The 23,654-nt window shown below is 36.2% G+C and overlaps 2 protein-coding genes across 2 annotated transcripts; one reads left to right on the top strand and one right to left on the bottom strand.

The window, feature by feature from the left end:
• The first annotated feature begins 7,334 nt into the window (after nucleotides 1–7,334).
• Nucleotides 7,335–9,213, top strand: LOC106658699 (26S proteasome regulatory subunit 8). Its single transcript, XM_014380772.2, has 5 exons — nucleotides 7,335–7,518; nucleotides 7,626–7,770; nucleotides 7,847–8,484; nucleotides 8,556–8,831; nucleotides 8,898–9,213. Exons 1-5 carry the CDS (start codon nucleotides 7,501–7,503, stop codon nucleotides 9,036–9,038), a joined length of 1,218 nt encoding a protein of 405 aa, XP_014236258.1. The 5' UTR covers nucleotides 7,335–7,500; the 3' UTR covers nucleotides 9,039–9,213.
• A 6,225-nt stretch (nucleotides 9,214–15,438) lies between these two features.
• On the bottom strand, nucleotides 15,439–16,212 carry LOC106658885 (pigment-dispersing hormone peptides). The gene is made up of 3 exons (XM_014381034.2): nucleotides 16,132–16,212; nucleotides 15,838–15,975; nucleotides 15,439–15,762 (listed from the first exon to the last, which is right to left on the bottom strand). Exons 2-3 carry the CDS (start codon nucleotides 15,964–15,966, stop codon nucleotides 15,640–15,642), a joined length of 252 nt encoding a protein of 83 aa, XP_014236520.1. The 5' UTR covers nucleotides 15,967–15,975; nucleotides 16,132–16,212; the 3' UTR covers nucleotides 15,439–15,639.
• Between the last annotated feature and the right edge of the window lie 7,442 nt (nucleotides 16,213–23,654).

The raw sequence follows: 23,654 nt of genomic DNA, 5'->3' as shown, positions 1-23,654 counted from the left end.
CATTCGTTTCACGCCAAAAATTTCGATCATAGCTGACCAACTAAAGTCCAGATGGAAAATTAAAGTCATGTTTATGTGCATGGCTGGTCGCTTTATTGCTGACTTATGAAATCAAAAACCAAACAAAAACGCGCGCTTGTAAGGCGCAAAAAATTGCCAATGTGTAAGAAATTAAAGATTGCAAGGAAGTGTGACTGACCCCTCGTTGAAACGCCGAATCAAAATATAGTCCGGACGTAGGTGCGAGAAAAAAAAACCGGTCATCGCGAGTCGACGCTACTTTCTTCTTCTCTTTTCGATGGGCTCGCGCAGGGATCAACTAATTTCATTTTTATTTTTCATTTTTTTTTGTTAGCCTGTAAACGCCTCGGGATTAATATCATCAGAGGAGAAAACCGGTCGCGTTCCTCTTTTGTGGTCGTGGACCGAAAGTTTTGCAATTTGTCGTCTTCGTTACTGTTCAGCTGGCGCTGCGCGCGGAGCTTGTGCACGAAAACGTGCGCGATGTAATGCGTGATACGTTTCTCCGTGGATTTTCCGCGAGTCCGCTCGGCTGCACGGCGCCTTTCTCCGCGCACGGTGCCGCGCATCAAAGTAGCCAATTTTTTGTCGCGCGTATTCTTTTCGAAAGAAAAATGTCGTCCGCGAATGCCGTCGTCGTCGCTCCTGCTGCTGTTGTTGACGCCAATGTTGTCGTTAGGACGCGAGAGTGAGGCTCTTGAGATGATTATCGCAGCTTTTTTGCGCCCCCCCTATTAATGGTTATATGAGCGATTAATAAGTGACAAACGAGTGTGCCACAGGCACGAGATATCGTGGTAAAAGCTAGATGCTAGAGCTGTTCCAAGAATAGCAGAGGCATCGAAAGTTCAATTTTGCGATGAAAAAATCCGAAAAGCGATGTTCGATACGGCAGAGAATCCAATGCGTAAATTGAATTTTTTGCAAGAGGACGTATTGGTGACATTATTACTTGTTTACAAAAGACTATAGACTACAATAGGAAATTCGCCATCTCGAGTGTGGCATTACTGTTGTGGCAGATAAGGTGACGGCGCGCGTCAGCGGACGAGAGTCAACGCCCGTCATTAACTTGTGCGCTGCATGATGCAAGTCCCCATAATTTCTGCAACTTTATGACTTGTGCTTATGTGCATAATATCTCATGTTTTAAACGCAAGTACTAACGTCCTGAATTGAAAAAATTTTCGCCTTCCTATTCTGCGCTTTTGGCTTTGGAGGGGCAGCCAAGCTCGGACTTAATTATCAATTTCAAGCGATACGACCGATCGAGACGATTTTTCGTTCTAGATGAATCGAAGCGTTTAATTCAAGAAAAAGTTGCATGTACGACGTTTTATTCATCCAATGAAAGACTTTCGTTTCATTCCCCCCGGAACGGGACGGGCCGAGCAAACAATCGTTACTTTATATACAATTAGACTTATAAAGTCGCTCGGAGTAACAGCAGGAAGCTTTAATGAGCTGTTAAGACACTTGTGGGCTGAAAATAATTCGATAAGACGAAGATATTTACCGTCGTCGCCATTTATATTTTCAAACTCGACGGGTCCAAGCCGCACGCTTGTCCAATTAACGACGATGATGCAAGCTTGATCGCGAAAAACACTCTTTTTTTTCTCTTTCAATGCAGGAAGAGACGCACTGGCTTATTCATTGAAATAACACGAAAGATAAAGTTGTTGAAATTTACTCAAACCGCATATGCTCTTGACATCCGAATGATAAAAAGTAACGACTAGCGAGCAAAAATTTGAGCAATAAGTTTTTATGTGCAAAAAAAATTTGCATTAATTACAAGGTGCTATTGGCAAATATTTAAATAACAAAAGACTATTTTTAGAACAATACGATATCAGCAATGGTTCAGCTTTGAAAAAGAAAAAAAGAGGTAAAATCAGCATCAAAGTCGTAGACGAGTCAAGAAACGATACGGTATCGCGAGTAACTGCTGTAGATCTGTTCCGTTACATTCAAATCACATTCGGTGCTCGGTTATACCCATCGAATCGATCATCGATCTCAGAGGATGACAACGAATCAGGCAAGCCAGAAAATATTTCAAACTGTCAGTTTTTAATCTGAATTCTCAAGTCGGGTGAAAAGTTTAAGCTGCAATATATTTGCCAAGCTTTAAAGCCTCTAGTTTTTCGAGTCATGCATGATAAAGGAAAGACTCGGAAAATGAAGGAGCGGGCTGGTGGCGATAATTTAACGGAGACCGAGTCGTGTAATGTAGGTGCCGCGATACACGAGCGTTCGACGAGACGACGGTGTGTACGACGTGCGATACGCGCTCGATTATCTGCCGCAAAAATATGTCGCTCGTTGCGACGACGATGCGTAGAAGAAAAGCGACGACGGCTCAAATAATAAAGTCGACTATAAGTCGACGGATCACTTTGGTAAATTCGAGTCGAGACACTCACCAATTGTGTGAGCTTGCAGATGCCGGGTATACTGATGAAGTGCTGCCAATCGAGCTTCATTTTGGAGAAGAAGCTGGCCGCTGGTCTGGAGTCGGTTTTTTGGGCCGCGGCCTGTGTCGTCCCGTTGTTATTGGCAGCAGCAGCAGCAGCGGCGGCAGGAGGAGCCGGGGGTCGCGACGCTGTATTACTACTGTCGCCGCTCGCTACGTTCACCACGACGCTTTCCGTCATCATAATAATTTTGCTTTATCGGTGCGGATAGAGAGAACGAAAAAAAAGGCGAATTTGCTTATCGATAGCGCGCGCACTGCTCCTCTTTTTCCTCGAAGATTTTTCTGTACTCGCGTCGCGGAGATGCGCGCGATAACGACACTGCACTGACTGCACGCGGGCCTTTGGTATATACGTGTGTGTGTGTTGTACGTGCACACCTGTTGAACTTGTACTTGTGTATGTGTGTGTTGGGTATAAGTAATAAGTGTGACGAAGGAAGACGAGTTGCACTACGGCACTGCACTCGGCACTCTGTGTTGGTCGCGGCGCAAGTGCCGGATACCTTACGGACTACCTATACGCATCGGCTCGGCTCGACGAACCCCACCTAGGTTCGCGTTTCTTATATACACTCTACATGTATCGCGTACACACGTACATATATATATCCTCTATACATCCGCGCGCGAGTACAGTTGAACGAGCGCCGCGCATGACCAACTCTCTCAACTCTTTCCCTCCCTCTCTCTCTCTTTCACTCGCCAAATCCACGTGTAATGCAATGTGGATGTTACGAGGCTTTGCTCTTGTATACAAGTGTAAATTGGCCCGCGAGTTTCACGCCGAGTGCCGATATGCTGCGCACGACGAGAAACGATAGTATATAGGGATCGAAGGAGAAATTTTGGCTACGGTCGCGGTGTCTGTGATTTTCTTAGCAAAAAAATAAATAAACAAGACGGCTTTTAAAATGTCACCGAAAGGCTCGCGATCACGCCTCGTCCCGATACAATAAGTTATAGGCGCGATATATTTTCGAGTCCGCGCGCGAGGCTAGATTCAATGAGCCGTTGAGACGAGACGCCTGCACGAGCCGCTCAAACGCGTACATCATAAATATACTGCAGCCATAAGTCGATGGACTGCCGAGGCTCTCGCGCACACGCGCCAAGCGCTCCAGTCCAATAGTGCATCTTTACAAATGCTACAAGTTGCAAATTTTACGATCTCTCGAGCGTACGCCCTTGTGTTGTTTTACGAGGTGCATGAGCAATAAGCACTCGATCGCCGATCGTCACGGTATTCGACGCAGCTCTGATCGCGCTATACGTATCACGAGCTCGGCGTTCGAGCAGAAACTTTAACATTTTTATGCGCTTTCGCTATTCCGGCTTTTTGGCGCTCGAGCGTACTTGCGCGTACGTAGCAAATTTTGACAGATCTCGAGTTGTTCGTAATTCGTATCTCGATGCGATATCTGGAATTATTTTGCTTCGGCGACGACGTCGTTCGCATGTGTATATGTGCACTCGAGTGCCTCATCATCGAGATAAGAAAATCGCAGGCTTAAATTCTCTTTATCGGACGGAATTAATTAATAAACACTCGCTTTATCCGATTATTTCCTGCGCACATGCAAGAAAGAGTCATGGCAAAGCAACGAAATAACGATCCGATCAAAAGGCGCTCATAAATCGCAGCTGCTCGCGTGGGCGAGCCGTCAAACGGGAAGCTGCACTGTTTATTTTCAAAAATTCAGTCGAAAACGTACATACAGAGGGTAGAGCGAGCTGCATCGCAGTAGACCAATAACGCGAATACGCCACACACTGACTGCACAGCAGCAGCAACAGCAACAGCAACAACGGCAGACGGCATAATATAATAAAACGTGTAAACACGTCGCGCAGTTCGTGCGCGCTATATCGTGCAAGGAGGAAGGCGTAAAACGCGCGACTATTATTAGCCCGGCTGGTATCGAAAAATATCCTATATAGGCGCGCATTTCCTAATAAAATGCGGGCGTGGGTATATATTTAGGAGCCAAGTTCTAGCAAGGGTTCAACAAACTGAGTAGCCACCGCTGATGCTGCCACACTGCAGCTCTGTTGTTGCGATTCGCGTTTATAATAAGGTGAAGCGCATAACGCGTCGTATACGTTATGCAGGGCCGCAGTCGTTCGCGAGACCCCTTCGACTCTGCGACTATACACACACATTATGCATTCATCCGCGCGAAGCTGACAAAGCCGCTCGTTGCAGCACCGGAGAGAAAAGAGCACATCGCGCTCACGCCTCTGCCTACATGCACATGTATACAGTACTGCTGCTCGATGCTGCAATTGCTATCGGCCATGGCGCGACGACGTCCCTTTTTCGACAAAGTCTGTGTGTCCAGCGTATCTCGAGCTCGGAGCAATTTCGCAAGAACAACAACTCAAAAGAGAGGAAGAGAGAGAGAGAAACAAGACTCGGAAATATAATTCGATCGATCGCCGCGACAGTGAATCGGAGCTCTGGCCCCGGTAGGCGTTATAAACTTTATAAATATCGGCGGGATCATCTCGTCGCGCGAGGAAGCCCAAGGTAACCAGTGGACTTGGCCGATTTTTTTTTATTATAGCTACCGAGAGAAACGACAGAGATGTGTGTGCGAGTGTAGCACACTTCCAAGTGTACATGTAAAAATACGCGGTTGGTACACATAAATAAGTGTGTGTGTGTGTATACGAGACGGAGAGGAGAAAACGACACGGTGCGATAATAATAGCAGTAATATGCTATAACGCACACCATCTATGCTGTACCAAAGGTAGCCGTGCGATCGTATAGACATATATATTTTTTCACACTCAGTGGATACGCTACGCACCTCTATATAATATATACACTATATACCGCGGTGACGTAATTTTGTCTGTCTGGTCTCCAAGCTTATCCATGTTTGCCGCGTTTATTTTTCATACAACTTGCTATACATGGACGGCCACGGCTCAATCTCGTGCGCGGCGACTCGATTATATACATTATTATTATAAGTAGGTACACACCAAGGTGCACGCAATGCTGCAGCTCGTACTCGTATAGAGACACTTTGCGCTGCGCTCGAGCATCGCCAAGATTAACAAAAAAAAAAAGTCGCAGCGCGCGATGATAAAGTAGCAGGGCGTCAATTGCGACAGGCCGATAGGAGCAAAGGTGACTCGACGTCCGATTATTTCGAAATCGAATTCTCATATATGCGAATCGGAGCTCGCCGAGCGACAAATTTCGTAGCTACGGACGATTTGTTGACAGGATCGGGCATAGCAATTACGACGATGACAATCGTACTAATACGTCGAGGACTCGCGCGCACGAGTTACGTAGACGCGAAACAGAGTAGCGCGTGTTTACTATGAAATATTTGCACGCGATGATTCGGAAATTTCGAACGAGGTAAATCGAGGAAAGCAAATAGCGAACTCACCAGCTGAGCGACTTTGCAGAGGCCAGGTGTGGTCGAGAAGTAGGATACGTTGAGGGGCGCTATGGCTGGACCGCGGCCGGCCTCGTTGCCGTTCTGCACCGTCACCGTCACGCTCTCCGACATCATGTTCGCCGGCGGCCTGTCTGGCGACTCCGAGTCCTTTTCCAATATGACCAGATACACCTTGATAAAATGGCACTCGGTCGAAGCGCCGACTCGCAGGATCACCGATCGATTATCCTCGTTATCGTCGAGTGCGAACACGAGAGACGAGCATCAGCTGCTCATGTAGCGATAATACAACAACACCGCGATGTACACGCCAAACAGTAGGTACACTTGTTGCTTCACGGCCCCAACGAAATCTTCCCTCTTATTATTGTTATCGCGAGGCTTCGCTTCTTGTTGCTGCTGCTGCTGCTGCTGCGTACTGACCTGCATTCGGCGCGATACTAAAGCAGCCAAGATCGAGAGAGCAGACGAGCCGATTTCGGAGCGAGACCCTCTATACTCGAGAGTATGTAGCGATGCTGCTGCTGCTGCTGCTGCTGCTTCTGTGACGCGAGGTGTGTTTTCACCTCCCACCTTGCCGACTGCTCTTGTATGTACATACGCTACACGCATTCCCATACGAGCGACGACGTACACACTATACGCATCATGTACAATACTCATAAGGTGCGTGTACGAGCGAGGACGTTTTTTCCCAAAGACGTTTTACACCCACGCGATATCTCACGGCTTCCAGTACAATGAATGCGCGGAATCGACATCTTGTTTGCGTATTTTTGTTTTTGTATTTTTTTCTCCCCACCGATTATACTGATTCGAACGATGGGACGCTGGTCTGATATCATTAAAGAAAAGTCTGCTATTTCGACATCGACTTGTGATGAGCGAGATCTTAAAGATTAAACATCTTCGATCTCATGATTATGATCTTATTATGTTTTGAAAAAATCTATTATTATACCTCTAATAAGCGTCGATGTTTTTTTATGCAAACATATCTTGTTGCCTTGATTGTGAGTTGTCACTCTTTTTGTTAAACTTTAACTTTTTTGTAAACGTCAAACTGTCACAATGTTAATTTGCTCAATTCTCTGCTACTATTAAGTATAAAGCTAATCAACACTTCAAAAATGTATAAACGCTTATCAATCGAGACGTCACTTGAAATGTGTGTAAATTACTGAAAATAATTCCAATTTAAAACTTCACTATTAATACGTTTGGACAAAGGAGAATTTTAACGTTTTTTATTTACATTTGATTATTTTTAAAATCGTTCAAGTCTACACGAAACATTTAAAAAATAAATATCCCTAGAATTTTGCACAACTCACCTACAATAATCCCCTACAATCATGAATTGCCATAATCCGTGGCAAGCTTGCTATATTGAATTTCGCGTACAAGTCGTATACATTACATACATCAATGTATGAGCATTGAGCAAGAAGTGACTAGCACTTTCAAACTGATGCAGAAAACAATTTTTCTTCAAGCTTTTTCATAATAGTTCGTTGAGTCAATTTGACTAAAAGATCTTACAGCAATCCTTCGAGGATTGTGCCTTCTTTCATCATGACTCTCACTAACAAGGTAAAAAGCATTTATTTACTATACTTTAGTCTAACCTCAATGCTTCTATTTTTCTCAACGCTTTGTGTACGTCTTATATACAAGTAAAACTTGATTTTAACTTTTAGATGGAGGTCGATGAGAAAATCATGAAAGGCGAAGGTTTTAGACCATATTACATTACGAAAATCGAAGAACTTCAACTAGTTGTAGCAGAAAAAAGCCAAAATCTTCGCCGCTTACAAGCGCAACGAAATGAACTAAATGCCAAAGGTATCAATTAAGCAAAATCTATTAATGAAAATATTGACACACATGAGCTGTTCTAATACAAATATGTTATTTTCAGTACGTATGCTTCGTGAAGAACTTCAACTCCTTCAAGAACAAGGCTCATATGTTGGAGAAGTAGTCAAACCCATGGACAAGAAAAAAGTTCTTGTTAAAGTTCATCCTGAAGGAAAGTTTGTTGTTGATATTGATAAAAATATTGATATCAATGATGTCACTCCTAATTCAAGAGTTGCCTTGAGGAATGAAAGCTATACACTGCACAAAATTCTTCCCAACAAAGTTGATCCTTTGGTGTCTCTCATGATGGTAGAAAAAGTTCCTGATTCAACTTACGAAATGGTTGGTGGTTTGGATAAACAAATCAAAGAAATCAAAGAGGTCATTGAACTGCCAGTCAAACACCCTGAACTTTTTGATGCCCTTGGTATTGCTCAACCTAAAGGTGTTCTTTTATATGGTCCACCTGGTACTGGCAAAACTTTATTGGCTAGAGCTGTTGCACACCACACAGAATGTACTTTTATTAGAGTTTCTGGATCTGAACTTGTTCAAAAGTTCATTGGTGAAGGATCTCGCATGGTCAGAGAACTTTTTGTTATGGCTAGAGAACATGCACCTTCTATCATTTTCATGGATGAGATTGATTCCATTGGCAGTTCTCGTATTGAATCAGGTTCTGGTGGAGACAGTGAGGTGAGGATAAAAAATCCATTTCATTCCATTGCAATGATTTTACATTATTCACGCTTTAAAATACTTTTTAGGTACAAAGAACAATGTTGGAGCTTCTTAATCAGTTAGATGGATTTGAAGCCACTAAAAATATTAAAGTAATTATGGCTACTAATCGTATAGATATTTTGGATCCTGCCCTTTTACGTCCTGGTCGAATTGATCGTAAAATTGAATTCCCCCCACCGAATGAGGATGCTCGTTTGGACATCTTGAAAATCCATTCACGAAAAATGAATCTGACACGTGGTATCAATTTGAAAAAAATTGCTGAACTGATGCCTGGAGCTTCTGGTGCTGAAGTTAAGGTAAATGTGACCAATTTTTGTATTTTAAAATAAACATGCAAAATATTTATTTTTATTATTTTCCAGGGTGTGTGTACTGAAGCTGGCATGTATGCTCTGAGAGAGCGCAGAGTTCATGTCACTCAGGAAGACTTTGAAATGGCTGTTGCTAAAGTCATGCAAAAGGATTCAGAAAAGAATATGTCCATTAAGAAATTATGGAAATAAATAATATGGAAAATATTCTGAAGTTGAAAACGTGGAGTGTATACAATTTTTTTAATAATTCAGTTTTTTATAAGGCAAATAACCTTAAACATGAAATTCTGTTTAAAATTATAGACTTAATGAGTTAAACTACAATCTACAATAAAAATAAAATATTTTAAGTTACAAAGTAAAAGAATTTTATTCATTTTATCTATTGTTATTCCTACAGTACCAAAAGTAGTCATTTTTCTTTTTTTAATGCATAAAAATTGAATGCTATCGTAAGATTAATGTATACAAATCAAATGTAAAAAAAATTGCTCGCTGACACCATTGTACACGGATCTTATGTACAGACAATTTATGTTTAATTAAAAAGTGCATAAATGATCAAAAATTATTGTTATTAATACAAAACTATTTAAAACTATTTTCGGAGATGTTTTAGCTTGGATACTTTTTTAGCACTTTCGTTTCAGATTAAAATGAGGAGAAGAATTGGTACAATAATGAAATTTATACTCAAAATTAGTTTAAATCTATACAAAACATATAGTTAAAAAATGAAGTTGCATAAATGGCGTATTTCCATGAGCAAATTGCCTTTTCTGTTCTATTTGAAGCTTTATAGCAGTATAAAAACATGAGGGGACAAAATAATTATTAAAACAGTTGAATCTTATAAATGATTTTGACAAACAAGTTTTTATTAAACAATTATGAGTTTTACTTATAAAAAAATGTAAAATTTTTATATTACACTCAATGCATTTTACATTCAATGTTTTATCGTGTTACTATATTTAATGTACCTGATCGATTTTCACCCCATTTTCATCGTAATATAAGCCGTAAGCACATTTAAAGATGTCCACAAATTTATTTCCATTCCTAACATTCAATCCTCGAACAAACGATGCAATGTCAACTTGGTTCTGGATTAAAACTTCAGTATACCTCGTCATGTGCCCTTGCTCATTGAAAAAAAGATGATAAAAATTCATAAAGTTCGTAGCGGCATTCGGTCCAGATTTTCTGAGCACTACTATTATATCCGTCAAAGTAAAGCCAATTTCTAGTAAAGATTTCAAGTAAACTGATTCTGTTGGCTTAGCTGTGCTTTTGAACATACATTTATACAACTCCATAAACGGCTTACACCCTGTTTTTGAAACGCCAATGAAAATTTCGTGAAGAGTAACAAAATCTACGCTATAATTTTCTAATGTTAACAACAATTTTTTTTTGCCACCATCTGGTTTGAACCATAATGCATATAAACTTTTCAACAAAGTGACGATTTTTCCTCGAGTACCACGAATAATCTTAGAGACACTTTTGATTATGGCTGGGTTGTTGAGATAATTTATTATGTATGAGCTAGGATTTCCTTCGGGATCAAAAAGTAATTTGTACAGTGAATCGAATGATTTAGCTGCGTATCCACCACTACCTTTCAAAATGTCGCAAATTATATTGATATCAAAATTGTTCCTTTCCATAATTTGTAAAACATGAGTTTTTTCGCCTTTTTCGTCGAACCAACAATTATATAACTTGGAGAAATGTGTGGGGAAATTCGTCCGTCCAAATGGAAAAATTTTCTGTAATTTTTTCAAGTTAATGTATTTTGTCGTATTTTGTAAAATAAGATTGGCACTGCCGTCTTTGCCTATGAATAATTGATGGATTGCTTTGAAAGTATCACATGCATGAAGTCGTGATCCTTTTATAATCTGGCACAACCATACTAATGACACTCCATTTCTTTCCATATCCTGTAAATATCCAGTTTCTTTAAAATCTTCGTCAAACCATAAATCCAACAACATTTTGAAATAAAACGGAGTTTTTGAACCAGATAGATAATAAATGTTACATATATCAATGAGACGTACATCTTTCCTCTCCAATGATTTTAATATTTCACTATCTTGACCCACTTCATCAAAGAAAAGATCGTGAAATTCCTTAATTCCTTTACCTTGACTATGAACAAAAGTTGCCGATAAAAGAGTAAAATCAACATATTTATTTTCAAAATTGGACAAAAGTTGGGTTTTGTTGCCTTCATCATCAAAGAATAAATAAAATAATTTTTTAATGCATTGGATCGCATTAACAGATAAACCTTGGATATAAGTCATAAAACTTTCGACATTTATTCCATGTTTTTTCAAAGTATTTAAATAAAATGTACTCATTCCATTCACATCTATAAAAAATGTATATATAGCTTCAAATAAATCCACACATCCTCTGTGAGAGTTGCATAAAGTTTTCATTATCAAAAGAAGACTTATATTGTTATATTCTAAATTTTTCAAGTAATAACTTCTATTGCCATTTTCATCAAACCATAAATTAGCAAGATCATTCAAAACTTTGATGGCATGAGTGTGTGAGTGTTGTATCATAGATGCTAAATATTTTAGAGTAATTCCATAATTTTCAAAAACTTGTAAAAATGCTTTTTTCTCTCCTTTTTCGTTAAAGAAAATGTCATGCAAGTTTTGAAAAAGTTCAGTTGATTTTTCTGCTGCTCTTCCAAGTAATTTGCTGATATCATCAATATTTATATTATGATTTTCAAAATTTAATAAGTATTTTGTCTTTTTGCCATCTTTATCAAACCAAAGTTTACATAGATCTTCAAAAACTACTTCAACACTTTTTGTAGAACAGCGTAATAATAATCTAGATAAAGATGAGAATTTAATTCCCGCACTTTTTAGACATTCTAGATTATGAGTTGGATTACCATTTTTATCAAACAAAGCATAATACAATTTTTTATAAGCATCATAGTTTGATTTACATCCAAACAGAATAGTTGTAAAATGATATAAGTCGATACTATGATTTTCTAAAGATAAAAGATACTTGGTCTTCCTTCCTTCAGCATCAAACCACAAATCATGCAATTTTTTAAATGATTGTTGAAAAGATGGTCCTGGATTTTTTATTGAACTTATTATTCTGATTACACGTATATTATTTTTTTCAAAATCAGTAATATACTTTGTTTTATTATCTTGCTCATCAAAAAATAATTTATACACACTTTCATTTGTCCATCGAGCATTAGCGTAAGCTCCACCAAGCAAGGATCCCAGTTTAAAAAAATTAATTCCTATACTTTCAAGAGATGTTAGATATTTGGTTTTTTTGCCATGATGATCAAACCATAAATCATACAAATCTCTAATAATACTAACTGCTTGAACATGAGTATCTGTAGTAATGTTTAATACTGTAGTGAAATTCATATGATTTTTTCTTAAAATTGATAAATTTTTTGTTTCATTCCCTTTATCATCAAACCAAAAATCATGCAAATTTTGAAAAGCATTATATATTTCATGTCTAGGAGTATTTCTCAATACATTACTAATGCTCGTTAATTGTATTCCTCTATTTTTAAAGTTTTGTATAAATACTTTTCCCTTACCATTAACTAAAAAATCAAATACTTCATTTATCAAATGTGGTGATTGGCGGCCAATACTTTTTGCCAGTTTCCATTCATCTAAAGCATTCTCATTTAAAAAATATTCACAGCTTGATATATTATTTTTTATATCTTTCAACAGCACTCTCATCATTCTTAGTGTAATTATATAATGTTTTTGAAATTCTAGCCATCGTAAAGTGATTTCTTGCAACTGGTCTATACTGTAAGGAAGCCAGAGCTGTTGTTCATTTTGAAGTGTAATATTTTCAATTTTTTCTTGTCTAGTAGCAAATATAAGACTATGAAAAAATAATGATTTTAAGTCTTCTTGGTCCTCTGCATCGATATCTTGTTCATTACTATTTGGGTGATTCAACAATTTAGATAGATCACTATAATCTTCAGGTGCAAACTCATATAACATTGATTTGTTCAAAGCAGTACAATTTTTAATTACTTTGTACCTCCTCTTAGATATATCTACATTGTTCAATTGAAATGGATAGTATTGCTCAGATTTGTTGTTTCTAATTTTATTATTATGAGTGAGATTTAACTCTGAGTAGGTAATAATTATAAAAAATTTTATGTTTGAACTTTTTCTGCACTCATTACAAAAAAAAGTGTACAAATCATTCATGTTAAACTTACTTTTTTCATTTTTATTACGCGGGAAAAAGTCTTCGAAACCGATGCTTGCATTTTTAATACTAGAACCTAAATTAATTAAATACGTAATTTTGCTTTTGTACAAAATATTGATGACATTGCTTTGAAAATAGCTTTTTGTATCAACTGCAGATATTTTCTCATGTATAAACATATCATTCAATACAGACATAATTAATTTAAAAGTTTCATCGCAGGTGCTTTTTTTAGCTATAGAAGTGTACTTTACCAATCTGTTTTGTAACTTGATGTAATCTTTATTGTATCGTTCAATTTCATCTTTCAAGATTTTTTTGTAGCTTTCTCTACATGGTTGATTGTCTAGAATAATAATCTTAGTTTGGAATCTTTTTTTCAAGTCTTTTTCGAACTCTGAAGTCAAACATTTGTTTTTCAAAATGTTTTGATTCTTACTGGACAACATCAAGCGGTGACAAAACTCGTCAATCGTTCGATTGTCGGTTGCAAATTTGTGGAATTTACAGGCAGTGTTAGTTACTAACATATCTTGAAGCACCGGAACTTGACTTATATCGACACTTTCAAATTGGAATGGGTAGGAGTTCTTGGAACTGCACAACACGAGCTTATCATCCTCAGATAGCTGTAATTTATCATTACAAAATACGACGAGGTACTTGACTTTCGAACTTTGGTAATTTGGTTGATTAAGAACATAACTGACCCAACTATTGAAATAATTGTTCAAAGAATACGGACTTTTTGTACCAAACAAATCGAGGTATGTGATGAACTTGTCAGCAAATGGACTTACAGTGTAATTGACGTTCACATGAATGAACTCGTCATTCTGTTTGATAACTATATCTGAAAATTTGTCGATAACGGCGTTGTCCAAAGTCAATCCAACCCCTTGTAATTTATCCTTTTGGGCACGTCTTTTGAGATAACACCAAGTTGAGACATCAAGTTTGTACATGTACAACAAAATTTTTTCTGTACAGTAGTCACCTATTCCAGAAGCTGGCATCAGACTTCGAGCTTCATATTGCAATTTCAGTAGATCGTCGTTTTGGGATGTTACAGTTTCGTTCGAATCGTGTAAACACGATTGTTTGGGACTAGTAGCTTTGTCCACTTCTTCAACTGTTTCGATACTTTTCCTTTTTCTGCTCTTTTTGGACATGTTATTAAACAGACAATAGCTAATTAGCACTCAGACACTCGTTAAGTTACAATCGTCAGTCAACGTTTCGATGTGCAACTTCTTCATGCACGTTGTATATAGTGAATCTGTGCAACAAGATGCGAGCGAGATAATTGAGAGTTTTGGGACTCGCCAACGTCTGGTTGTTTCGCGCACTGAGATTGGTCGGTGCTCTGCGGTCTACAATGCCGAGGCCCGAGACTCGAGAGTCTGCTCGTTTCCTTCTACTGCGGCAAGCAACATGGAAGGATGATTTGCGCTTCCTTAGGTTTTCGCGTACACACTCAGATTTTAGGAGCTACATACCTTCCCGTAGACTGTTTTATCCAAGGCCTGATGATATGAACTTACTTCTATGCTTCCATAGATTTTTTCCCACTTAAACCAATTTTTTTATTCTCATTTAGCAAATTCGTTACAAATTGTTGACAATAATTAATATTTTTTCGACCGGTTAACACGTTTTTCAACTAAATTAAAAAATTAAAAAAAAAAATTAGTTTGAAAACAACAAACAATTTAACGGAAATGGGTGATTCTAATATTGCCATAGCGTTCTTCTTATACTTAAAACATTATTTTAAAAAGTCCCACTCTATTTCGAAAACGATTTAATTGATTTGAAAGACCATTAATCATCGTTTTTAATAAAAAATTGAAATTTTTCCACCATAGCCAAGTGTCTTCGATCAGCATCTTGTGAAAGCGAAGTTCGAAAAACTTCCGAGAGGAGGAAGGGAAGGATAGAGCACAAACGAGCTCAAAAGGTTGTGAGAATATAATATTATGAATAGGTTCAAGTCAATATCGAGTTACCAGTAGTATTTGAACACAAAACTAAAAATTACTGAAAAAAATCGATTGTTTAATTGTGTAAATGGACTGCTGTAATTTGTTTATCAAAATCTAACATACATTATCACAAATTACTCTTTTCAACGAGTAATTTAAAAAAAAAGAGCTCTCTACTAAAATGTCCAAAAATCGAGTCGATTCCAGCTAAATGAGGAATTTGACTTACCCTTTTACGTAACTTCATTATGAAAATTTTATTTTAATCGTCCGTTTGACCATAATTATATTTAATCAGTAATCATGGAAATAAAATAAAGTTTAACACGCATGAATTTGCAGAAAATGTACTTTATTTACGAGTGTATCTATGTATAAATAACTTCTATAAAAATAATCAGCTAACAATTAAAAAATACTTCACTTTTTGAGAGGACCAGTTGCACATTATTTATAATGGCATAAACATAAATTCATTATTTCAACCAATTTCATAAAGTATTACTAAAACTAGAAATATTAAATGACATAATGGATTACTTTCCAGCATTGTTCATGTTCTTGGGCAGTCCTAATAAAGAATTAATCAGCTCAGAATTTCTTTTTGAATGACAAAGCCTAGGAGGCATCGTGAGCAGTCTTGTCAAAAGATCAAAATCCTACAAATAAAAAACACGTGATATATTCATTAAAGCTATTTTAAGCAATATACGTATAAACAGGAAAAAAATTACCAGTTGTCTTCCATAATATTCATTTGGGATGGACAGAGTATTTGATGGATCTTCCATGGATGCAGAAGTGCAATAGATGACTCCGAGAATGATGAATATTTTGATGATTTTACTGATTTCAGAATGCATTATGGAGAGCTATACAAAAGATATGAATTATGCTAAAATCAATAAGCTTTGACAAGACTTGAAATGAACACAGTAAGATTTTAAAATAATTGTTCCCGCGTTGCCAATGATACACAATGAATTATAATAAATGGTAATAAATATAATCTGAACATGTAAACTCACGTAATTTATCGAAATTTTTCAACTGTAGATGTTCGAGAATTGATTGAAGTAGAGAACAAGAAGTGCTTGGTGTACTTCCTTAAAGATGAATGATAAATAATATCTAGGATGAGTCGCTTTTATACATAATAGGAAAAAAGTATGTACGTCTTTGTGAACCACTTAATTAGTGAAAATCTGCAACTGACAGCTGTAATGATCGATAATACGTCAGCAGCCTCTCTACTAAGATACATTTCCAACTCAGTGAGTTTTGATTAAGAAACGTTTATGTAACAAACAAATCAAAACTATATAAAACTAAATAAAGCAAATTATTGAATTTAAAATGCAGCAAAAATGTTATGTAAAACCATGTAAGTTTAACTTTATCATTAAAATCGTAATTTTTCATATTAATTTTCAATTTTGTCTCCATCGCATTCGCTTGCTGTGCGTACGCAACTCGATGCGTTGACTGTTTATTAGTACTTGGTTTTGACAAGCACGAAAACCTAATTACGATTACTTTTTTCATTTTCTTGCATAAAAAACCTAATTAATTATACGCAAAATCTTATCAAGAGTCTTTTTTCGTATATTTTACTATTGTACTTCCTCGTAGCCTTGCAGAGAAGTAAGATGTCCAGCGCACTCTGCATATACTAAAGGCATCTTGGTTGCATGAACAATGTCTTTACGTATTGTTCGCGTATCTATAGTTCACGTCGAATCCCTATTTCAACAGTTTAACGATCACTTTGGCCTCAAATTAATTACCTTTGTATATCGGCTGAAATATCGAATCACCTGCATCGTTTATCTTGCTTACCCGCAGCTCAGTTTCTCATCGCTCGCTGCTGGAAGACATGATTTTTCGTGAGTCCATAAGAGAGAGAGGCTACTAATTGATATGCAAGTACTTATACACTTTTTTAATTGACAACCGTGCGGCTAATTTTCCTAATTCTTTCGTTGAGCAAGGAAAGTTGGTTACAACTCTGTCTCGATACTGCTGGGCGTCCATACTTTTGGACTCAGGAGTGTACCTTTCACTTGTTCGAAAAGATAAAAGGTTGATGTCACAATCAAAATCCAGCAGTAAACGAATCATTCGCATGTTCATTTCAGCGCAGCTGTACTCATTGTAATTGTACAAAACTTCGTACAGAAGCCTCGTGTCAAACTGTGATTCCAGAGCATCCAACTGTACACCGCGTTTTACCAGCAGCTCTGGCCCTTAGTTATTTTTGAACATCACAGTCTTTTGAAGTGGCCTCGTCTATTGCTCTCGGTATCGTTTGAGCAGATTCGATCGTCCATGCACGCAATGCGCAAAGGCGTGAACCCATCGTAAGGGCAATTGTGTAGAAGTTGAAGAGCCTGCGATAGATTTCGAATCCACTGAACGTTACAGCCGAATGCATGCTATTGTTTCCTGCTCATCGTACTCGGTCTAGATGCTAAGATGAAGGAGTGTCAAATCATTCAAGGGCCCGTCGGCACCCCGGTTACTAACGCAAAATTTTCAGTATCTTTTCAAATATGTAGTGCGCTTGCGGTCACTGTACAGCTTCTGCAAATAATGTCTTATTTTGAGGCTACTATTATTAGAAAAACCTTGAACTGAACGGTATTGAATGCACACAACTAACAAACACCACAACACAACACATGTACTGCACTTATAGGAGTCACTAACAGCCGATATGCATCTGCACCATTTTCGACAGTACTGAAATCTCGGCTAATTATTACCTGTGCTCTGTGACTTTCCAGTTTTTCGCTCCCTGGATACGGGAACTACTATTTGTTACTGTTTCAATTTTGAACATAAAAATCTTTCATTTTTTAAAATCGAATTTTTCATTAAAGATATGTATGTGTAAATGAATTTGCAAGCTTTAATTTAATCCAAAAAGTTATAGGCGAACAACTAAATGTTCTATTTTTAGAATTTTTACCCGACTGAGCATTTTAAGAAAGCTTGACAATTTCAATTGAAACTATTTTATTCTTTATTAATTTTTTTGAGAATGATGAATATCATATAATTTTATGCTCGTGTTAATCAATTTTGTTATTTTTAAAAATGCTTACTACTTATGATATTTATTTTTTTTACATATCTCATCAGTTTGTATCAAAACAAACTGACTTTTATTTAATATAAAGAGTAGATAAGTGTTTGGTAGTCAAAAATTGAATAACTTTACTAAATGAAATTCCAAAATATTATATATGCAATAGTGATAATTTATTCTTTTTTATTCTTTTTTTTTCAGTAGATGATTTGAGTCACACAGACATTTTCACGCACGAGCAGCAATAAAACTGTTGTAAAACCCAATTATACGTAATTTTAAGTAAAAATGGTTATGGAACCTAAGTGCTCTCTCCCTTGGTGCAATTACTTTCGAAGAATTTGCACTTCACGACGAATTGAAGGGAGAGAGAAGAACTTCGCGAAAAAGAGCGAGAGAAAGAGATGATGTCTCTTCTTGACTCTTGCGTATAAGCTTGGGGTCAGTAACCAGCAACTACTACTGGTCCTTGATAACCTTGAACCAGCTCGGTGGCGACGAAATACACATCACGCGTGCATATTGCTTGGACTTCTTCGCCGATGTTTTCAAGTCTCTCTCTTTCTCTCTTCTTTTATAATCCTAATCTCCGTTCATAATATGTTCAGCTGAGGACACAACAAAAATCGAAAACAACATCATGTTTACTAAAGTAAACATTTAATTTCCGATTTGTTTTCCAAATAAAACTGTTTTTCCTCCGATCTGACTGACCTTTTTACTCAAATATTACGTCAATTATGACGAATGCCATAACCGTTACTGGAGTAATTCATGTAATATTTGTTGTTCGAGCCCCTACAATTCCAACAAGAATAACTAAGATATCTTTGAAACCCAACTACACATTGTCTGATAGTCTCTGATGATACTATTCTCCAGCATTATTATACATATTTTGTTATCATAATAACCAAAAAATAGTAATTCACTGTTTAACTAGAGTTTTTACTTTAAAACCTAACATACATTAAAAGTTGTTTAACTCATAAAAAATAATTTAATTACATAAACTTGACGATCTATAAGAATATAAAATTGATCTTTAAAGACGAAAAATTAAAATTTAGTGTCAACCTATAATTATCTGCTAATTTTTAATTATTCATTTAAACAGCTTTAAATTTTTTTAAAGTACAGTAAGTCAATTTTGAAGTAAGATAAAAATATAACAAAAACAATTTTTCAACTATATCTTTTTCAGTATAAGTCAAACTCGAGTTATTTTCAACATGAAGCGTACGGGATTATATGTTGGGCTAAAGTAATGACTCATTACTTATCCGAAGTAATGCTTTACCTCGATTTAATACTGAATCGTGCTATCGTAAAAAGCATAATATATTGTCAAACAATGCATGCGTATAAGTGACGTTAACACGCGCAGGCATCATTATAATTATTAATGGAGTTTTGTCAAATATTATAACACTCAATCATTACGTTTCAAAGTTATTCATGATAATACACTGCATAATTGAGATTAATATTCCCTCTCGAAGGTAACAATCAGTAAATATAACTTTATTTACAAGTTAAAACATGCATTTCTCGTTATCACAAAACGGTAGACAGGAATTTTACAGTATTACATTTTAAAGAACAGTATTAAAAATAATACATAAGACAATGTTAATTTTTTTCAAAATAAGTAAAAATCTTTTTATTTCGGAATAATTTTTTTTTTACAATCAGATTTTGAAACATGGCTTTTACCTCTCAAGATTTTTTTGATAAATTATATTTTTTTTGTGCATGTGTAGTTTAATTGAGATGATTCTTTTCGAAATTATACAAATTATTAATTTGTCAACTTGATAAATTGAAAAGATTACCAAATGATTTAATTTTAGTAGTACAAATACATTTTTTGTTAAATTTTTTTTGTTTACAACAAATTCCAACTTCAATATAATAGGTCTTTTCCTTTTTTAATTGAATCATTGAAACTACATTATATGTTTACTAAAATGCTACTTACATTTAAAAACATGTTCAAACAAAATATATATTAATTAATTAATTATGTTTCGTTTTTATCATGATCTAAGAAGACGTAACGCAAAATTTGTTATACATAATCGTGCATAAGTAATTGAAGCGGAAAAATATCGAGTGTTTTGGTAAAAAACTATGTCGGAAAAACACCTAATTTTTACTCCGCAGGATACTTTATTAATCGAAATGACTCATAAAAACGCATTTGGATGCACCAATTTATGCAGTAGAGATCAACGACCTGATATAGCTCAAGCCTCGGACGCAAATGTATTCATCTCAGCGTACTCCGCGAGCTCTTTTTTGAACTTGACCACAGGCCTTCTCAGTGCTAACAAAGAAACTGTTACATGTCTTTTCGCGGAAATTTCACTTGTGCCCGTTCAGGATTAGAGCTAATAAATAATCTATGAATAAATCTTGATGGCTCATGACAAGTACTCTCAATACAATCCACTAGTTTTTATTCCTATCCTTTACTTACTGAAATAAAAATTAGATAATGTTGGGTTATATTTAATATCTGTTTTTTCATTTAAAATTGATTAAAAAATGTCTGTAAAAAAATAGTTTTAATATATAACGATTTCTGATGATTATTGAGTACAAAACGTTTAAACGTAGTTTGATTCTCACTTCGATCTAATTACTTTAGTCGATAAATAATTCCAAATGGGATTTCGGTGGAATTACATAAGTTCGTACTTGAAAACGAGTGCATATATCAGCTTGCACTAATTAATCAGTGGCTCATCGGATATTTGAACAGTTACCAAAACAACTTTTGAAAAGTGGGCGTATTTTTTTGTTTTTTAATTACTCGTAAAATGACCTAACGAAATTCCCGTACATCCAGTCAATAAAATGATGTAACTGATGCACTTGGTTTTATCGTGTAGCATGTGACAAAATCTGTTTTTATAAAGTAATAAAATCTTTGTAAAATATATCTCGTTCTCGACGTAATAAATAATTTATTTGGTAAAATGATTTTTAAAAACCGTCATATTCTATGTAAAAAAGCAAAATGTACTGTGATTCATTTGATTTTGGTCTGATAGAGATCTGAATCCTCATAATCCGGGGATTATCGATGATTCAATATGCAAATCATAAAATAGGCCGAAACCATCGACTCAACGTAACTTCGTGGCGGAAAAAAACAGTCAAAATATTGAACGAAGATTGACAAGAGATCATAGCCGTTAATGAATCTTAAATAGTTATGGTTTTGTTTGACTGTGAAAATGTCAGTAAATCATGTTTCTACATACTTCTAGAAACTAATGAGATATAAAAAAATTGAAATTATGTTAAAGTTTAATTGTAAATATCTTATAATTAATTAGTTTCAAAAGAATTATGAGAATTGAAATGTTAATTTTTATCGTAGCAAATAAAATGGATGAAACGAAATTTTTACCATCGTAAAGTGCGATTGTTCACGCACATAATAAATTGCTCAAAAATAAAACTTCTCTTGATGCACCCCAGTAAAAGCACAATTTGTAACACTCATCTTCGCGAGTCCTGATCCTGAAAAGTACTTATTCCCTTTAAAGCCATAAAGCAGTCATTATCATTCCTTTTTTCGTGTTACCGAGTCGCAAGACGAAGAGGTAAAATTAAAGAAGTAAAAAAAACAACAACAACAAAAAACAACAGCGAAAAAAAAACACAGCGGCGAATGTGCAAAATACATATGTATCATCGATAAAGGCAAAGTGGAAGATGAAAAAGAGTCGAGAAAGAGAAGCAGAGGAGAAAGAGGAAGAGAGAAAACAAGTAAGGGAGGTGCGTCCTCGCTGTTTAAAGCGGCGGCAACGGTCGGGCGTATATATATGGAGCTTGATACGAGGCTGGAATACACATACGGCCCGGCTCTCCGCCTGCGCCGATACATACACAGTCGTCGTCGTCGCTACCGTTAATGCGACCAAAATCGTTAAATATAGGTGGGACGATTTTTTCCAATCGCGCGCTTAACAGTTGAAGGCGAAAAAATTTACGAGAGTGACGCGAAAAAGTGTGATTTTCAAATGCAATATATGCCATTGCTGATCAAAAGAAGAAATCTAGTGTTTGGAATTTCTGCAATACAAATTTAATGGAACTGAAGATAAAAATAGGACGAGGAATTTAAACAGGTGAGTGACCCGTAATTTTCTTCGCATTTTTGTTATATTACAACTATCGTTTTGATTTGTGTGATGGTTTTAGAAAAATTTAATTTACAATATTCCTTTTATGCTAGTATAGTATTAAAATAGTGACTGTAATTTGAACTGTCATTCAATTTAAATGAATTTAAAATCAATTGTAATTATTTACTCATTTAATAATCGATATTTCCTTTAAAAGCTAACAGATTTTTTGAAATTAATCGAGTAATCGTTAATAAATCGGTATATAGGCTGTGCAATATGTACAATTTGACAGCACAATACGATGAAAGATTTTATTTTATTCTAAAATGATAAAAAAATTATTGAAAAATTGTTATTACTTGTAAGACTTTTATTTAAAAATCGATGCGTATTTGAAATTAGCAATACAATGGGGAAGCCGTCGGTGATTCTGGCATTGACGACGCTCTTCTTCTCGTGTCAATTTTGGTTTTCACCAACGACCGGTCATCATCTCCCTGATCATCGGGGCGATCATCACATACCGTTCGAAAATGTGCCGACCTTTCAAAGGTTCGCCGTCGAAGCTTCACTGAAGGAAGAGGAAGATGTACTTCGAGAACAGCAAAGACTCGCCCTCTACGGGGATTATTCACTGCCATTGAGAGATGCCGTCGAAACTGTTCCAGATCATGAGGCGAATTACTTATCCCCGCTGCGTGACTTGTGAGTCTGATCATGTTTTTTAAAAAATATACATTTTAATTTGAACAATGATATTTGATCAATACATTGCTTTCAATAATGCATAAACATAAGTAAACGTAGAATTAAAATCAAAACAATTTAAAAGCCAAAAAATGTTAAGAAAAACATGCAAATAGTTTTTTTTCTTTTAGGTATAAATTTTTTCCATCAATTTCAATCTATATCTTAGAACCTGTATGCTTTTCCAAAACTGTATTCGATGAATATTCATCAAACACTCGAAAACGCATCTACCAAAGAAAAAATGTTGAATATTTGCAAAAATCAAGCAACTGGTAACTGCGTACAATGTGCCTGATTAAACTTTGTTTAAAACCACGCGACTTAATTTACCTCGCAATCGCAAAAGGCTTACAGGTGTCATTATACTATTTGTATGATATAAATAAGTCGTTGAAACAAAAACTGAGCACATGTATCTTGCATGATTAATGTGCCACCGGCCCTTCATCGGTTTTTCGAGTAGGAAAAAAAAAGAGATCACATAGTTGATGTGCGCATAACTGCGCGCGCGTCGCAGCGAAAACCTGTTTCGAAAATCGCTTCCAACTTGACACTACGGGAAGCG

Source organism: Trichogramma pretiosum, unplaced genomic scaffold, assembly GCF_000599845.2.
Source record: "Trichogramma pretiosum strain Unisexual culture from Peru unplaced genomic scaffold, Tpre_2.0 scaffold10, whole genome shotgun sequence".
Classification (NCBI taxonomy): Eukaryota; Metazoa; Arthropoda; class Insecta; order Hymenoptera; family Trichogrammatidae; genus Trichogramma; species Trichogramma pretiosum.
Note: the sequence above shows the minus strand (reverse complement) of the source record. Positions and strands in the feature narration are given on the sequence as shown.

Excerpts from the sequence above, each read along its gene's own strand:
- LOC106658699 (XM_014380772.2), top strand. Across the intron at positions 8,485-8,555 it reads GTTCTGGTGGAGACAGTGAG|GTACAAAGAACAATGTTGGA; the intron begins GTGAGGATAAAA and ends AATACTTTTTAG. Across the intron at positions 8,832-8,897 it reads CTTCTGGTGCTGAAGTTAAG|GGTGTGTGTACTGAAGCTGG; the intron begins GTAAATGTGACC and ends ATTATTTTCCAG.
- LOC106658885 (XM_014381034.2), bottom strand. The coding sequence starts at position 15,966 with ATGCATTCTGAAATCAGTAAAATCATCAAAATATTCATCATTCTCGGA. Across the intron at positions 15,763-15,837 it reads AATATTATGGAAGACAACTG|GATTTTGATCTTTTGACAAG; the intron begins GTAATTTTTTTC and ends TTTTATTTGTAG.